This window comes from Arachis hypogaea, chromosome 2 (genome assembly GCF_003086295.3).
Source record: "Arachis hypogaea cultivar Tifrunner chromosome 2, arahy.Tifrunner.gnm2.J5K5, whole genome shotgun sequence".
Taxonomy (NCBI): Eukaryota; Viridiplantae; Streptophyta; class Magnoliopsida; order Fabales; family Fabaceae; genus Arachis; species Arachis hypogaea.
The window spans coordinates 87,075,839-87,094,536 of NC_092037.1; the positions used below are offsets into that span (position 1 = coordinate 87,075,839).

An 18,698-nucleotide genomic window follows, 5' to 3' on the forward strand; every position below is an offset into this window, starting at 1 on the left:
AGATAAAGAAGAAGAAGAATAGAAAAAATTGTTACCTAAATTTTTTGAAAGCCAAGGTGGGAAGAGAGGGAGAGGAAGAGACCGGTTGTATGTTGAAAAATAGAAAAAGGGGATTGGGAACTGATTAGTGATTATACGTTGGGAAATAAAAAAGAGATAAGGATTGGAAAATAGAAAAGGGATAGGGAATGGGCAGATGGGCTATTGGGCTGGGTTTTGTAGAAATTAAAAGTGAGAGGGGGAGGGGGATTGGAAAAGATAAAACAAAAAGAGAGGGGGGGCTGAGAAATAAAAAAAGGGGGATCAGACTTTTTTTTTTTTTGAATAAAAGCTAAAATTTTGGGGGGGGGGGGGGCATTGCCCCCCTTTGTTTATACCTACCTGCGCCCCTGATTAAATATATGAAAAATGAACACCAAAAAAAAAATCTAAAGTTACTATTTTTAATGTTTTTTTTTTATCTAGTGTCCTTAGAAAGAGACAATGAGGGAGAAAAATAATCTGAACAATGGAATAAAAAAGGGAAACGAAATAAATTTTTTTATTAATTAATTAATTATTAATAATTTCATATTTTGAAATTTTAAAAATAAGGATTTCAAATTAAAAGTTTAATTATTGTGTCGATTCTTATAGTTTTATCGAATTTTCAATTAGGTCCTATACTATAAGATTTTGTAACTAAGTCATTACCGTGACAAAAACGTTGAAATTAACGGAATATTCTGTTAAATTATATAGAATATTCAGTCAAATGTTAGGGATATTCGTTTTGCTTAACGGAATATTTCGTTATTTCCAGCGTTTTTATCACGATAGGGACTTAATTACAAAATCTGATATGGTATAGGAACTCAATCGAAAAGAAAAAAAAGTATAGGGACCTAATTAAAAATTTAGTGAAACTATAGGGACTGATAGAGTAATTAAACCCAAATTAAACCAAATCAATTACACCCATTATCACGCTAACCTCCCTCCTCTATTCGCAAACTCCAGTCTACAGAGTAACCCAATCGATGCCTCACTTCCCCGCTCTCTGGTCAGATGCCGCCCAGACTCCAGCCGTCGCCGCCCAAACGTCTGCCGCTCGCCTAGACCTCTCCGTGAATGTGCGATTAACCTCTCCGCAATTGCGCTGCACAAGCCCTGGACAATCTCCTTCGCGCTGCCCACCCGCCGCCGGTCGTGCAGCCTCCCCCGCAGCCCATTGCCGCCCAGATGCCGGCCGTTGCCGCCCATCATTCAGCCGACGCCACCCGAACTAATCCGCGAACGTGCGATCAACCTCTCCGCGAACGTCCGATCGCACCGCACAATCCCCAAATAGCCTCCTTCGCGCTGTCCACCTGCCGACGGCCGTGTAGCCTCTCCCGTAGCCCACTGCATTCACCGTCCCAACGTTACCATCTGCGACAGATCCAATCAACATACAGGGACATATGTGGCTAAGGAAGCTTGATCATGATTGCTTCTTCTGTTCATTCATCTCCTTTTTCTACTTCAATAACCAGTTTAAGATGGTCATTTTAGTAGGTATACCGATAATTATTTTAATTCTTATGTGGATGATTATTTTGATTGGATTGGATTTAGTTATATATAATTAAAATATATTGGATGTTCAATTTATTAGGTATGCGAATAGTTATTTTTATTCTTAACTGGATAGTTATTTTTACTAGAGGTGAGCGACGCTGGTAGTGGCGTATGGTAGCCAGTTGGGAAAGAAGAGGGTGTTAGAATGAAATGCTTTGGTAAATTAGGGTTTGGGATTGTTATTTTTTTAGAATAATTAAGTAGATTTTTTATTTAGGTAATTTGTGGAGTGTTTTTTATTTTTTATATGTATTGCGCTAAATCTGCAACCTATCATTCACATTGTTTAGATTTCTTATTGTCACTCTAGCGGAGTTGTTATTCTTATTGAAAAAAATAATTGATGTTACACCTAAATTAATAAATAATAATAATAGATTAGATATTTGTGAAGATGCTTCAAGATTTTAGGGTTGAAGAGCAAAGAGAAACCAAACCTGTACAATTATGCAATAAAGAATTAAAGATAGAATAGTTTGACACCCAGAGACCAGAGAAAAACAGAATTGTATTAGAGAATTTTTCAATTACAAACTTATCAATCTATCGTAATCTCCGAGTTTGACACTAGCTCATATTATTTATAGTGCTTAGATGACTTCTCCAAAGTCATCATTCTCTACACCCCCTCAAACTAAGGGTTGGAGCATGTGAAATCGTTAGTTTGTAAGTTAAATTATTAAACACTGTGACATAAAAGGGCTTGGTGAGAATATCTGCAACTTGAGAGTGAGAAGGAATATGAACTATTTTAACTAATCCTTTGTGATTCTATCTCTAACAGTGTAAGTCTATTTCAAAATGTTTATTGCGACTATATAAGACAGGATTTTCAGACAGCAACACAACTCCAAGATTATCACAATACAAAATTGGAGCTGTTGGACTTGTAATGTTGATCTCTCCAAGCAATTTTTGAACCCATATAACCTCAGCCACTTCCTTTACCAAGCACCTGTATTCAGCTTTTGTTAAAGATCTGCTCAATGCCTGTCCACTAGTAGACCTTCTATCATCTAAATGAGCAGCCCAGTTTGCATCTGCAAAAGCAAACTCTTAGAAAATTGGAGACTATGGATAGTCCTACCCGAAAAGAATCAAAGGATTCTCTTAACAGCTGTCCAATGATGTTGGAGAGGATTATGCATAAACTGACTAACCCGGTTTACCGCATATGCTATCTCAGGTGATCTGTATAACGTGGAATTGTCAAAACTGTCACTTTCTTGGGCAGTAAGTTTGAAAGAAGGCAGCATTGGTGTAGGGACAGAATTGGACAAATCCATCCAAGCCTTTTTTAAAAGGTCATGCACGTATTAAGCTGGAGAAACATGAAGAGATCCATCATCTGTAAAGTGAAATTTTAGAACAAAAAAATAGAGTGTAGTTTAGCAATAATACTTTCTATTTCACTGTTGTTACTACCTGTAATGACTATATCATGAACATAGCACCGTCCTTTAGAAATCGTTAAAGATAAAAATGATGCGAATGTAGTGGGTCTAATTACTGGGCTAAAAATCTATGTATAATCAATACCCTCTATTTGGTGGCAACCTTTTGCAACAAGCTTGACCTTGTATAATCTGTGTATAAGTACCAAATTAGCAGATTCAGAAGTAACAGGATTAGTCCATAAAAGAATTGGATAAAAAAAAATCAGAATCAGTGAATGAAAAACAGAAGCTGAAGCATTAGATGCAGAGGGAAACATTGATGAATATGGAAATCATTTTTGACAGTAAAGACAGAATAGTTTGACACCCAAAAACTAGAGAAAAACATAATTGTATTAGAAACCCTTTCGATTACAAATTTATCAATCTATCGCAATCTTCGAGTCTCACACTAGCTCATACTATTTATAGTGCTTAGGTGACTTCTCCAAAGTCATCATTCTCTACAATATTAAACTACTTCTTTGGTTGGAATGGATAAGTTTAGACAAAGAACATTTACTTGCTTAAGATTCACTATTATCATAATAAAAAATTTTGAATGCCAGTAATTTTTAACAATTTTAGCCAATAAAAATATCAAATTATTGTTAATAAATAAATTTGACTAATTTATGCATATAAATTTTAATAAATATAGGTATTGATGTGTACCACACAATAAACCGGCTAATGTAGTGCAGCTGCTAACCGACCTTAAAGATCGGAACAACCAAAATAGAACAAATAAACATTATCTCTCAAAAGGCTATCTTCTAAACTAAGCAAGACACTCAATCACGTCTCCCTACTGCTAAGATATACCTAACAGCATCAACCAAGAATATCGGAACTAACTAAGCCCATCATCAGGCCAAAAACGCCTATAAAGCTAACTCCCGGAATTCATCAAGGGGCAGGTTCTAGTTTTCCACTTCTAGTCACTTACTCTTTACTTCTAAAAATCACACACTTACTTGAGCGTCGGAGTCCTTTTTGCAGGTGCTCCCGCCGCCGTGTTTCAAGGTGCCGAGGCCCATCGCGAAGTTATCACTTGACGACTTATAGCTCGATCCAGGAGTCCAGTGATCATTCCGGACTACGTATACCTCGGCTCACTTAGGACGGAACATTTGGCGCCCACCGTGGGGCCCGAAGAGTTAACCCCATATTATCATCATTTTCTCTCCTTTTGTTTTTTCTCCTCTACGCAGGATTCACCTAGTTCATGGCCGACAACGGAATTCAGATGCCCAGTCAGGCCGAACTAATGGCCCAAATGGCCGAACTGCAAGCGGAGGTCAAGAGGCTAGCAGAACTGTCAACCCAGAACAGCAAGCATGAGGAAGGCAACTCCAAGGGCTCAACCCAGGGAGGAACCGAACTCATTGGTGTCAACCCCCCCAAGGAGAAGCTGACCTTGGACAACCCGTTCTCTGAGGAAATCACGAATTTCCAAATGCCAAAACATTTCACTCTTCCCTCTTCCCTTGAGCCGTATAAGGGGATTGGTGACCCCCGGGCTCACATTAAGAAATTTCAATCTATGATGTTTTTTAACGGACCTAACAATGATCCCGTACTTTGCAGGGCTTTCCCTACCTATCTGGACGGGGCTGCCCTGCTTTGGTTTTCAAAATTGTCTGCAGGATCCATCGCTTCCTTCGAAGACCTGGCTAGGTCATTTATCGACTACTTTGCAGCGGCGCGGATCTATGTGCATGGATCCGACTATCTGAGTACCATCCGCCAAGGACCCCAGGAAAGTTTAAAAGATTACATGACGAGGTTCACAGACGCCACCATGGAGATACCCGACTTAAATCCTGCCATCCACCTACACGCTCTTAAAGCCGGACTCAGGCCCGGAAAGTTCAGAGAAATAATCGTGGTAACCAAGCCGAAAACGCTGGACGAATTTCGGGAAAGGGCGGCCGGGCAAATGGAGATCGAAGAACTTCGAGAGGCCGACAAATCCAAAAGAAGACCAAGAAAAGAGGACGACAGGCCCTCCAGATCGGCGAATGCTAGAGACCTCGGCAAACCATTCAAGCTCACTCCAAAATTTGACAACTACACCAGATTCAATACGAAGAGAGAAAAGATAATCAAAGAGATACTCAACGCCAAGATCATAAAGCCACCGACCCGAGCGAGGAGCTACCAAGATCAGCGATTTGTCGACAAGAGCAAGCACTGTGCCTTCCACCAAAAATATGGTCATACAACAGACGAATGCGTGATAGCCAAAGATCTACTGGAGAGATTAGCACGTCAGGGCCTCTTGGACAAATACATAGAGGGCCGAAAACACAGGGAAAACAACAAAGAAGATCAGCAAACCTCGGCCAGTAAGGAAACCAGCAAGTGGCCAAACAACAATCCACCTAAGGGAATAATAAACTGCATATCCGGAGGGTTCGCCGGCGGTGGCGAAACAAGCTCAGCACGAAAGCGGAGCTACCGTGCGATGCTAGCAATCGAGGGAACAACACTACCCAGCAACAAAGCTATCCAAGATTTAGAAATCACTTTCAACCAAGCTGATGTATGCTCGGCCGCTCCTCACTCAGACGACCCAGTAGTAATTTCCATTCAAACAGGCGACCTTCTGGTAAGAAAAGTCCTTTTGGACCCAGGTAGTAGTGCCGATGTTCTTTTTCCATTCTACTTTCTTAAAAATGAATCTATCTGAAAAACTAATACAGCCCTCATCCGGAGAATTAGTAGGGTTCTCCAGCGAGAGAGTACCGATCAGAGGGTACATATGGCTAAGGACGACGATGGGAAACAACCCACTAGCAAAAACCTTAGACATACAGTACCTGATCGTCGACTGTCCAAGTCCCTACAATATAATCCTTGGACGACCTGCTCTGAATACGTTCAGGGCAGTCGTATCTACTTACCATCTATGTGTTAAGTTTCAGGCACAGGATAACAAGATAGCGACGATACACTCTGACCGACAACAAGCTCGGCAATGCTACAACGCGAGCTTAAAAAGGTCGGACGTGATCCGGAAACAAGGAGAAGTCCACTCAATAAATAGCTCAGAGATCTTGTCTTTGGCCGAGCTTGACCCCTGAGGGGATGTACAGGAAAGACCTCAGCCGGCAGATGAGCTACACGAAATCCAGCTGACAAAGGTGCCGGGACAGGTAACCTACATCGGCCAGGCGCTGAGGGGCCAACAAAGGTTGGAACTGATCAAATTGTTACAGGACAATGCCGGCTTATTTGCTTGGACCCCGGCAGATATGCCGGGCATTAGCCCAGAAATCATCTGTCACAGGCTAGCGACGAACGACACATGCCGACCTATAGCCCAGAAGAAGCGAAACCTCGGATCTGAAAAGTCAAAAGCAGCCTTGGAAGAAACCGAGAAACTCCTCAAAGCTAACTTCATTAAGGAAATCCGCTTCACCACATGGCTCTCGAACGTGGTAATGGTAAGAAAAAGTTCAGGTAAGTGGCGCATGTGCGTCGACTTTTCAGATTTGAACAAAGCATGTCCTAAGGACGCTTACCCCCTTCCATGCATCGATAAACTTGTGGACAATGCATCAGGTTTTAACAGCTTGAGCTTCATGGATGCATACTCTGGGTACAACCAGATTCTAATGCACCCGGAAGATCAAAGCAAAACAGCATTTATAACTGAACATGGTAATTTCTGTTATAGAGTTATGCCGTTTGGCCTAAAGAATGCAGGTGCAACCTACCAGCGTCTGATGGACAAAGTATTCCGACACCAAATAGGTCGGAACATCGAAATCTATGTGGACGACATGGTCGCCAAGTCGACTAAAGATCGGTCTCATTGCGACGACCTCAAGGAGGTATTCGACCAGATCCGAGCATACAATATGAGATTAAATCCGGAGAAATGCGCCTTTGGGGTACAAGGAGGAAAGTTCCTAGGCTTCATGCTGACGTCCAGAGGAATCGAAGCAAACCCTGAAAAGTGCAAGGCTATACTCAACATGACAAGTCCCAAGACAATAAAGGAAGTACAACAACTAGCAGGAAGGATAGCCGCCCTCTCCCGATTCTTACCCGCGGTATCAACTCGGTCACATCTTTTCTTCCAGACGGTCTTAAAGAACAAACAATTCCAATGGACACCCGAATGTGAGACGGCGTTCGCCGAACTCAAGACCCTTTTATCATCACCTCCCGTGCTGCAAAGACCTGAAGTCGGCAAGCCACTGTACCTATACCTATCTGTTTCCAATCATTCCATAAGCTCGGCTCTCGTCCTAGAGACAGGAAGAATTCAACAACCAGTATATTTCGTAAGCAGAGTAATGCAACCAACGGAGCAAAGGTACCCGAAGATAGAACAGCTCGCCCTTGCACTCGTGGCCACAGCAAGGAGGCTAAGGCCCTACTTCCAGAGCCACACGATAATAGTAAGAACAAATCATCCGCTAAGGCAAGTATTAACCAAACCGGAGCTGGCAGGACGATTGACCAAATGGTCAATTGAACTATCGGAATTTGATATTCAGTTTCAGACCAGATCGGCCCTCAAGGCACAAATTCTCGCCGACTTTATCACGGAAATGACCTCAGATGAGCACATGGAAACATGGGAGTTGCATGTGGACGGGGCCTCAAGCCGAGAAGGGAGCGGGGCTGGCATAATCCTAAAAGAGGGAAATAAGGTGGTAGCCGAGCAATCTCTCCAGTTTCACTTCTCGGCCAGCAACAATCAGGCCGAGTATGAAGCCCTGATAGCAGGACTCAAGCTCGCCCTGGACCACAAAGCAACGAACTTAACAGCACATTGCGATTCCCTCCTGGTAGTCCAACAAATCCGAGGAGAATTCCAGGTAAAATATCCCTTGCTAGAACGATACTGGTTCATAGCAAAGGATCTAATTTCAAATTTCAATTCGTTTACCATAATACACGTACACAGAGAACAAAATGTCAGGGCAGACATACTTTCTAAGCTCGCCGCCACAAGGGCGGAAACACAAGCATCAACATTATCACAACACACACTCACCAAACCGAGCATTGAACTATTATCTATTGAACGCATTAACGACCTCCATGATTGGAGGAGACCTTTCCTTGAATAAATCTGTACAGGTGCCATGCCCAAAGACGAGCCTCATCCTCAACAGTTCAGACGCAAGGCAAGCTTCTACACAAGAATGTCAGGGGAATTATACAAACGAGGTTTCTCACAACCATTACTGAGATGCCTAAACCAAGACCAGGCCCAAGAAGTAATGAATGAAGTCCATGAAGGAGTATGTGGGAACCACATAGGAGGACGAGCTCTCGCAGCCAAGATAATCCGAACAGGATACTACTGGCCGACCATGAAGAGAGATTGCATAGCCAGGGTCAAAGCCTGTGACAAATGCCAGAAGCACGAGACGATCTCAACAAAGCCAGCCGAGGTATTGCACAGCATGGAGGTAAGCTGGCCTTTCCATAGATGGGGGCTGGATATCCTCGGCCCATTCCCAACAGCGCCAGGACAGGTAAAATTTCTCTTGGTATCCATAGACTACTTCTCAAAATGGATAGAAGCACAGCCCTTAGCAAAAATAACAGCTGAAAAGGTACGATCTTTTATTTGGAAAAATATAATATGCCGCTTTGGAATACCAAAAGAAATAATATCAGACAATGGAAGACAATTCACAGACAATAAGCTCGGTTCATTCTTAAAAAATTTTAATATCCAACATCGTTTTAGCTCGGTGGAACACCCACAATCCAATGGGCAGGCCGAAGCTGCTAACCGAGTTGTGTTGCAGGCAATAAGAAAGAAGCTTGATGAAGCGAAAGGAGAATGGGCCGAGCTCATACCCGAAGTACTGTGGAGCTACAACACCACAATACATAGCACCACAGGCGAAACACCTTTCAAGTTAGTCTACGGCTCAGAAGCACTAATCCCCATTGAGGTCGGAGTTCCAACGGCAAGAACCGAATTATACGACGAACAACAAAATCTAATAGCCAGGAATGCCGAGCTTGATTTAGCCGAGGAAGATAGAGACATCGCCGCTATCAAGCAAAGGGCCCAAAAGAGAATAATGGAAAGGAAGCACAATAGGACGGTGAGACCAAGAACATTCAAGGAAGGCGATCTCATACTCAGACAAACAGAAGAGGCCAGGCGACCTCCAGCCCACGGAAAGCTCGCCGCAAACTGGGAAGGCCCCTTCCGCGTAACCAAAGTGCTCGGCAAGGGGGCGTATCGACTACAAACACTACAAGGCAAAGCCATCCCAGGAAACTGGAACGTCTCCTCACTTAAAATGTATATGTCCTAGTCTGTATGCGAATGAAGGTACTCTTTTTCCCCCTTAGAGCTTTTTTCCCAAAAAGAGGGTTTTGCCTAAGGAGGGTTTTAACGAGGCCGGACGCCCTTCAAGTTCAAATAAAGACAATACGATCTTCTTAAATATAGCCTAACAACGACATTACTATACAAATCCTATCATAACAATGGCCAAACATCGGCCTAGATTCCACAGATCGTTAAACCGAATACAACGTCGGCAAAATACCATACAAAATAAAATAAGTCCAAAGTTAAGACAACCAAAATAACAAAAGTTATGACTACAAACAAATCAAGGAGGAGCGTTCTCACCATGCTCCTCCACAGTACCATCAACAACCAACTTTCCATCTACAACTATTTTTCTAATATCAAGCTTGTCACAATCAAAGTCGGGAGCTAACAGAGCAACCTGACTCACTGCGCGGTCAAAACCATAGGAAAACATCTCCATTCCAGCCTCCTCCAACTCCTGCACACGGGAGGTGAGCCGACCTTTGGCCACGTCCTGATCCTTAACTTCATTCTGCAACAAACGAATCTGATCCCTCAAACGAGCCACCTCATCCTCGGCCTCCTTCGCTTTAGCTAAAGCACTAGTAGTAGCTTCATCTTTTTCCTTCACAGCCTTCTCCAGCTCAGCAATTCGACCCATAGAAACAGAGGCTTTCTCCACCGTTTCCTGCTGCTCGGCCCCAACATGCTCAACAGTCCGACCAACACAAAGCAAGCGACTACCAACCACCTACAGAAACGTACATAACCTAAGTACAATGTAGAGAAACAAAAGAACAAGAAGAAAAAATAACATATACCTGAACGAACTTCCCAAGCGCTTCCAAACCAACTCGGCGCGTCATCAGCATTTCTCCAGGGTATTGCGAAGCCCTCTCAGACAGCTCCGCAAAGTTGAACTGCTCACTCCAAAGGGAATGTGAGCCAGAGCCAGGAATAAAACCGTGAAGTTTCTTTTGACGATCAAACGCAGGCCCACCTCCTACAGCCTCTTGATCATCTTCAGAAATTACCTCCAGAGAAGGATCCTCCCTTTTTCTCTTAAAAGAAGATGCAGGACGGGCAACGGACGAGAAAGCTTGCTCGCCGACATCCTTCCGATCATCAGCAGAACCAACAACCTTTTCCTTTTTCTTATTCAGGAAAGATTGTAGCTTGTTAGGATCCAACAGAGGAACCCGACCACCTGCAAAAAGTCATAACAAATAGATCAGATCGGCAAAAAGAAAAAACCAACCACAGCAACAAACACAAATGAATATTACCTATATACGCTCTCAAACCCTCACTATCCCCCGAATCATGCAAATGCAGAATATCAGAAATGGATAAGCATTCCCCAGCAGCAACACTCTCAACAAGGAAGTTCATCACGAACTCCTCGTCCTCGCTTCTTTCAGAAGCCTCAAGGATTTGGGTCGGCTCAGAGCACCAATAAAGGGGAAATTTCTCACTAAGCTCGTCATCCAAGTAGAAAGGATACTCAGACTCGGCCGAGCGGACTTTGACAAAAAGAGATTTAAAATTCTTAAAAGAAGATTTATACAGAAGAAACAAGGACCGTCCCGGAAAGCTACTAAAGCAAACCCACAAACCCTTATGAACCCCCTTCGCTTGAAAAAGAGAAAAGAATAGAGGCAAAGAACAGGGGAAGGAGAGAAAGTCCATCAGGCACTGAAAGGCGCGAAGGAACGCCCAAGAATTTGGGTGCAACTGTGACGGAGCACAGTTGACTTGGGTAAGAACGCTACACTCGAAGGGGGAAAAGGGAAACTTCACTCCGAGTTCGATCATGCAGGGGGTATACATATAGAAATACTCCCAATCACCTCTCCTCTCACAAACCCTATCACTACTAGAACAGTGAAGGAATTCGACAGCGACACCGGAACCCCCCCTAACGAAGTCTGCACCCCTCAATTCAGAAAGTGATTCGACGCTAGTAAAAGAAGAAGAACGCGTCTTCACGTCATCCTGAACCCAATGATACGGGTCATCTTCCCTAACCTCAACAACTCTCAATTTTTCCTTTAGTTTCTCTCCCGCCATCGAAGAATGCAGAAAGATAAACAGTCAAAAAAGAGTCCAGAGACGCTTACCTCTCGAAGACATGATACAGATAAGGGAAATGGAGGAGACACAATGTAGTTTCCAAAACCAAAATAACTTTTATTGCAAGCCCACTAACAAAGTGGGTAAGTTAATACATGCCCACTAACCAAAACGTGGGAAACCAAAATGACAATAATGAAGCAGTAAAAGCAAACACAATTCACGAAGAGGCAAGTAAAAACCTTTTCAAACATTTTTAGCCACGTATGACAGATCAAAAAGCTCGCCTACCGACCTATACGGACCGATAGACGACCTGGGGGGCTATGATGTGTACCACACAATAAACCGGCTAATGTAGTGCAGCTGCTAACCGACCTTAAAGATCGGAACAACCAAAACAGAACAAATAAACATTATCTCTCAAAAGGCTATCTTCTAAACTAAGCAAGACACTCAATCACGTCTCCCTACTGCTAAGATATACCTAACAGCATCAACCAAGAATATCGGAACTAACTAAGCCCATCATCAGGCCAAAAACGCCTATAAAGCTAACTCCCGGAATTCATCAAGGGGCAGGTTCTAGTTTTCCACTTCTAGTCACTTACTCTTTACTTCTAAAAATCACACACTTACTTGAGCGTTGGAGTCCTTTTTGCAGGTGCTCCCGCCGCCGTGTTTCAAGGTGCCGAGGCCCATCGCGAAGTTATCACTTGACGACTTATAGCTCGATCCAGGAGTCCAGTGATCATTCCGGACTACGTATACCTCGGCTCACTTAGGACGGAACAGGTATAAACTGTGTTAATGTATATTATATATTTTATATGTATAAATGTTTGTATGTATATGAGTATAAACTATTGTTTATATAAAATAATAATAATTATAAATCATGTAGCATTATTATCATAGTATGTGACAACACCGAACGACATACAGAGCCCGTAAGATCAGACAATGCTTTATTTAGTTATGTTAACAAAAACAAATGTAGGTATCATATAAGACTTTCACAAAAAGATTTTATATAACAACACTAAGATTAATCCTTTTTTGTTAATGACTATAAAAACGGAGAAATAAAAAAAATAGAAACAAAATCTCGGTTTTTAATTTTGATATTGGAGAGTAGTTGGTGTTAGGCGTGGATATGGGGTGAGTGGGTGCTTAACAAGGGTGTGGTGTCAGGAAGAATGCTATAACACGAATCAGACCCGGCGATTCCCCCCTCCCACGAATCGGACCCAGCGTTTGGAGGAATCGGACCGTCCGATTGCGCTCCCTTCCACGTGTCGGACAACAGCTTCTCCCCAGGACGGTGCCCCAGCAGCCAGCATACCCCCCTTTCCCCCACTCCCTCAATCCGAAACATCATTTTCAAGTCTGAAACCCCATTTCATCCTCTCTGAGTTCATCTTCTTCCTCCCTTCCTCTTCAAAAACTTTGCATGCAATAGAATCTGTGGAAATGGCTAAAAGACACAAAGCTAGAGATGTTGATCGTCCTGAACTTCACATTGTAAATTATCTGTCTGATCCTGATTATGTAAGTTAAATTTTTTAATTTCTTGCAAATTTCTGTATTTTAATTAAATTTTGTAGAAAATTTTTTTGTATTTTATGGTTAAATGTTGCAGTTAGGTAGATAGATATGTAAATGTTGATTGTTACAGATTTTGTAAGAATTTTTTCGGAGTAGTATTAGAAATTTTAATTAATTAATAAAATCTGATGATTAATTTAAAAATTATAATATTAGCAATTATGATAATTTTTTGTTATTATGTTTAGATATTGTTAGTTAATTGAAAAATATGTTAAAAAAATTTTTGTAAGACGGTTAGAAATTTTGATTAATGAATAAATTTTGATGATTAAACTTATAAATTATGATTGTAAATTGTTTGTTATTATGTATAGATGTTGTTAGTTAGTTGGAGGAAATGTAAGATATTATTTTTCGAATAGATTTAAAAATTATAATTTAGTAACTTAGCTTTTATGATTCATGTTATAAATTATAAGTTTAGGAATTATTTCCACACATTTTTGTTGGAAATTATATATTTAGGATTTATTATAATTTTTTGTTGGAGAATATGTTAGAAATCTTTTTGTAATACGAGTAGATATTGTAGTTAACTAATTAACTTTTGTGATCAATGTTGGAAATTATAATTCTGATTTTGTAATAGATTTAGAAATTAGAATTACTTAATTTATTTTTGTTATTAATTTAAGAATTTATAATCCGGAATTGCATCATTAATAACGATATTTTTTAATATTAATTGCAAGGCCAATTTACTTAATACATAGTTCATTTGGGAAGAAAGGTAAATTATAAGAATTCAATTATAAATAAACTAAGAATACTAAAGTAACGTTAATTTTGTATGTTGTTAGTTAGACAATATTTTTTAAATGTTGTTTGTAAATAGCTGAGAAGTTATAATTAACTAATTAATTATTATGATTAATTTTTGGAAATTATAATTATAGGAATTATGATAATCTTTTGAAGTTATGTTTACATGTTGTAGTTTGATCATTTGTTAGTTATTTTTTTGTAATTGGGCTAGAAATTATGATTAATCGATTAAATAGTATGATTAATTTAAGTGGTAAATTAGTAATCATTCATGATTTGACTAGTAACATGTTATGTTTTTTCAGAGTTCACGGATGATGACATGTGACCACCCACTGCCTCCTGATCGGTACCATCCAAGTGTAGAGGATCATTTACGGGTTACTGGGTTTTATCATGCCTCTCAGATTGGAGTAGTTCAATGCCAGAAAGCATTGATAAATGCTTTAGTGGAGAGGTGGCGGCCGGAAACACACACCTTCCACCTTCCGATTGGTGAGTGCACAGTGACCCTGGAGGATGTAGCCGTTATTTTGGGCCTCCCGACGAACGGCCTTCCGGTGACGGGGATGACCTTGAGCAGCTTTGAAACATTGGAGGGTGAGTGTTTCCATCAGTTTGGGGTTGCACCGAGAAAGGCCGACTGCAGAGGGAGCGGCATAAAAATTACATGGCTTAGGAATCTAAAAGAACGTATACAACTGACTAACGAAAACAGTATGCAGAGGTACGTCAAGTGCCACATTATGTTGTTATTGGGTACTATCTTATTTGGAGACAAGTCAGGGGCATCTGTGCACTGGAAGTTTCTGCCTTTGCTCCGGGATTTTCATAGTATCAGTAATTTTAGTTGGGGATCGGCATGTTTGGCGCACCTATACCGGTATGGGATATCTGTATACCATACATGATATTTTTTTGGATATCTGAAAACCTATCTTCTCACAAATCACACATTTTAACTCCTCAAATGAGATTGTGAACGGAATAACAATATCTAACGGCTTCTCACAACTAAATCTCACTCCTTCAGATGTTTGTAATAGAATCTGACCAAAATAATATACTCTAAGTGTAACTCTATCAACCATTTTTCATACTCTCATACATAAATATCTAGTGAACTCTCATTTACTCTTGGAGTTCAAATGAAATAACAGAGACGTAAGGAGAAGTAGAAGAGAAACAGGGGAAGGAAGAAGATGCAGAACAACGAAGAGAAATTAGATATGAGAGTGCATCCGAGTTTCCAAAACACACACATATATATATATATACTCAAATCGGACCCTCCGAATCCTATTAAAAAAAAAATTTTTTTTGTCCAACAAAACGGACCCAACGACTCCATAAAAAAAAAAAATTCTGCCAGAAAACGGACCCAACGACTCCATGATAAAAAAAAAAATTATGTGCCAGCAAACGGACCCAACGAGTCCATGAATAAAAAAAAAAAAACCTCCAAACGTACCCTGCGATTCCACTTTCATACACAAAATAAAAAAACTTAAATTTGGTCTCTTAAGAAATCGGACCCTACGATTACTACCTACAAGTTCAACTTTTTCTCCCGAACAAGGCAATCGCTCGGTCCGACTCCCCCTGCCATGGCTCAGAAAAAGCTGCCCCACACCATTATCTAACACCACCATATTCCATATCCCTGCACAATTCATCCACCCGTCCAATATTGAAAAAACTGAGCCGCAAAATCTCATCTAGGCTTTGTAGTTTATAGTTATACTCAAATATAATAAAAATGTTATTTTAATTTATCAAAATTGTATAAGCAGTTAAGCACCTAAATTACCAAAAGGATAATGCCACACAATTGAAACTTCAACCCTATCAAATCTTTCAACTCTGGTCGGTCCGTAACAAATGAAAACCTAAAAAAATTTCATATTATATATACGGTCCTTAAACGTATGTTACACGCAAGCTTGTAGTTGATAATAACGCCACAATAGACTAGTCCTAACAGCATTTTTTGCTATAGTGCCAATTTATTAATAATAGCATTTCAAATCTGAGGATCCTAATCGCTTGTCGGTCATACAAAAACCATTTAACCGTTTTGGTGATTGAGTGAGTCCGATAAAGAAAAATAATAAGCAACATGCAACATGCAACATTTGGATAGCTTCGAAAATAATAGTTGCTTAATATCTTCTCTACCAACAAGTACATAAAAATATTAAGAAAAACATTAACAAAACCCAGAAATAGTTTGATATTAAGCAATGTAAACTAGTGCTAGCCGGAACAGTATACTATATCCCTCAATAAAGAGAGTATGATCCGGCAACAGGATGTTGCGGTCACCGCATTCACTGAAGATCAAAATCACATGTCATGTTGCTGGTAATCTTCTTCCTCTTCCTCTTCGTACTCATCCTCATCAGCAGTGGCATCCTGGTACTGCTGATACTCCGAAACAAGGTCATTCATGTTACTCTCTGCCTCTGTGAATTCCATCTCGTCCATGCCTTCCCCGGTGTACCAATGCAAGAAAGCCTTTCTTCTGAACATAGCAGTGAACTGCTCGCTCACCCTTCGGAACATCTCCTGAATTGAGGTGGAGTTTCCAATGAATGTTGAGGCCATCTTTAATCCTGTAGGGGGAATATCACATACAGTGGACTTGACATTGTTTGGAATCCATTCGACGAAGTATGAGGAGTTCTTGTTCTGAACATTGATCATTTGTTCATCAACCTCCTTTGTGCTCATCTTGCCACGGAACATAGCGGAGGCAGTGAGGTACCTTCCGTGCCTAGGATCAGCAGCACACATCATGTTCTTGGCATCCCACATTTGCTGTGTGAGCTCCGGAACACTCAAGGCCCTGTACTGCTGAGAACCGCGAGAGGTGAGAGGAGCAAACCCGACCATGAAAAAGTGAAGCCGAGGGAAGGGGATGAGGTTGACGGCGAGCTTCCTAAGGTCAGAGTTCAGCTGACCAGGGAACCTCAAACAACATGTGACACCAGACATGGTTGCCGAAATCAAATGGTTCAAATCACCAACTGCAAAAGACACAATCAAATTCCAAGTTAAAACCAACACTGACAATTAATACATAAAACCTAAAAGCAATTGGGAAATGCAATTTTCAAGAGGGATTCTGATGGAAAGCTTACAGCTTGGTGTGGTGAGCTTGAGGGTACGGAAGCAAATGTCATACAAGGCTTCATTATCAAGAACCATACATTCATCAGCATTTTCAACAAGCTGATGAACAGATAGAGTAGCATTGTAGGGTTCAACCACAGTGTCTGAAACCTTTGGAGATGGAAAGACTGAGAAAGTAAGCATCATCCTATCTGGGTATTCTTCCCTGATCTTTGAAATCAACAGGGTACCCATTCCAGACCCAGTTCCTCCACCCAGAGAATGACACACTTGAAAACCTGCAAACAGAACAGCCCCATTTTATTATCAAATACAAAGTTTCTATCTTTAATTTAAGAAAACAGAAATCACATCTATCACCTACAAACCCTAAACACAGTATTCAGCTTCCTTTCAAAAACAAAATCATTTAAAAAGAAAATCGAAATACGAATAAAAACGTGCATGGCCAATTCAAATTGACACAACAACACACAAAAGCTTCCATCTTTAACCAAAACCCAAAATCATAAAACACATAACCATTACCATTTCAAAACCTAAAACCAAATCACCGAAAATGAAAATAAACAAAAATAAAAAATAAAACCAGCCGCAAAACAAGAGAAATCTTCAACATTTCTTTACAAGTCAGAAAGTTCAAAATCGGTCAACGAAACAAGCAAAAGATTCAACCTTGACTCTAAAAAAATAAGAATAAGCACGCGAAAAAGAAAAAATAACACATACCTTGTAAGCAATCACAGTTCTCAGCTTCCTTTCTCACAACATCAAGAACCGAATCGATAAGCTCGGCACCCTCCGTGTAGTGCCCTTTAGCCCAATTATTCCCAGCACCACTCTGCCCGAACACAAAGTTATCCGGTCTAAAGATCTGACCGTACGGCCCTGACCGGACACTGTCCATGGTTCCCGGTTCAAGATCCATGAGAACCGCTCTGGGAACAAATCGGCCACAACTGGCCTCGTTATAGTACACATTGATCCTCTCGAGCTGAAGATCGGTGTCGCCGCCGTACCTTCCGGTAGGGTCGATGCCATGCTCCGCGCAGACCACTTCCCAGAACTTGGCACCAATCTGGTTGCCGCATTGACCACCTTGAATGTGAAGGATCTCACGCATTTTCGAAAGTGTATTGAAGCTGTTCGACGAAATGACACAGAGAAAGAAAGAAAGAAATGAGAAGAAAAAGTTAGGGTTTTTTGGTTGTGTGTGTGGGGACGAGAGAGCTTTCAGTGATTTATAGGGAAAAAGAAGTGTTTTTAAGTTTTGTTGGGTCTCTTTTTTTTTTTTTTTGTTATTGCAACGGTTGGATTTTGGGTTAGAAGGAATTACAATTATTTAACGTTATTATTTCTTTATTTGTTTTGTTGTGAGGGAAAAATGAGGATTTTTTAAAATTTGAAATTTTGAATTGTAAATCACTGCACTTAGCTGGATTCTACTAATTTTGTGGGGCCCTTTTTGTTGTTTCTCATAAAAGAGGCAATCTCTTTCTCTCTCTGTCAAATTGGTCAAAGATAAACGGGCAAATTTTCATTGAGATTTGAAATTTTTGGTTTTACTAAAACTGAATATAGGAGGAGTAAATGGGAAAAAAAAAGGAGTTCGTACTTTTCCTAGTCTTCTCCCTAATTTAATTTGATTTTTTTAAAAATATTTAATGGACTCGTAATGTTTAAATTATTAAATGGTTTTAGTAATAAAATATATTTTTAAATTTTTTAATAATTATTAAATAGTTTTTGTTTAATTTTATTTATAATTA

General features: G+C 40.5%; 3 protein-coding genes across 3 annotated transcripts; 2 read left to right on the forward strand and 1 right to left on the reverse strand.

The window, feature by feature from the left end:
- The first annotated feature begins 4,263 nt into the window (after positions 1-4,263).
- LOC140177191 (uncharacterized) lies at positions 4,264-8,128 on the forward strand. Its single transcript, XM_072210117.1, has 3 exons — positions 4,264-5,649; positions 5,744-5,932; positions 6,137-8,128. Exons 1-3 carry the CDS (start codon positions 4,264-4,266, stop codon positions 8,126-8,128), a joined length of 3,567 nt encoding a protein of 1,188 aa, XP_072066218.1.
- A 4,763-nt stretch (positions 8,129-12,891) lies between these two features.
- Positions 12,892-14,705, forward strand: LOC112727409 (serine/threonine-protein phosphatase 7 long form homolog). The gene is made up of 2 exons (XM_025777154.1): positions 12,892-12,969; positions 14,100-14,705. Exons 1-2 carry the CDS (start codon positions 12,892-12,894, stop codon positions 14,703-14,705), a joined length of 684 nt encoding a protein of 227 aa, XP_025632939.1.
- Positions 14,706-15,934: 1,229 nt separating this feature from the next.
- LOC112749197 (tubulin beta-2 chain) lies at positions 15,935-18,366 on the reverse strand. The gene is made up of 3 exons (XM_025797462.2): positions 17,659-18,366; positions 16,938-17,207; positions 15,935-16,823 (listed from the first exon to the last, which is right to left on the reverse strand). The coding sequence occupies exons 1-3, from the start codon at positions 18,050-18,052 to the stop codon at positions 16,141-16,143; spliced, it is 1,347 nt and encodes a 448-aa protein (XP_025653247.1). The 5' UTR covers positions 18,053-18,366; the 3' UTR covers positions 15,935-16,140.
- Between the last annotated feature and the right edge of the window lie 332 nt (positions 18,367-18,698).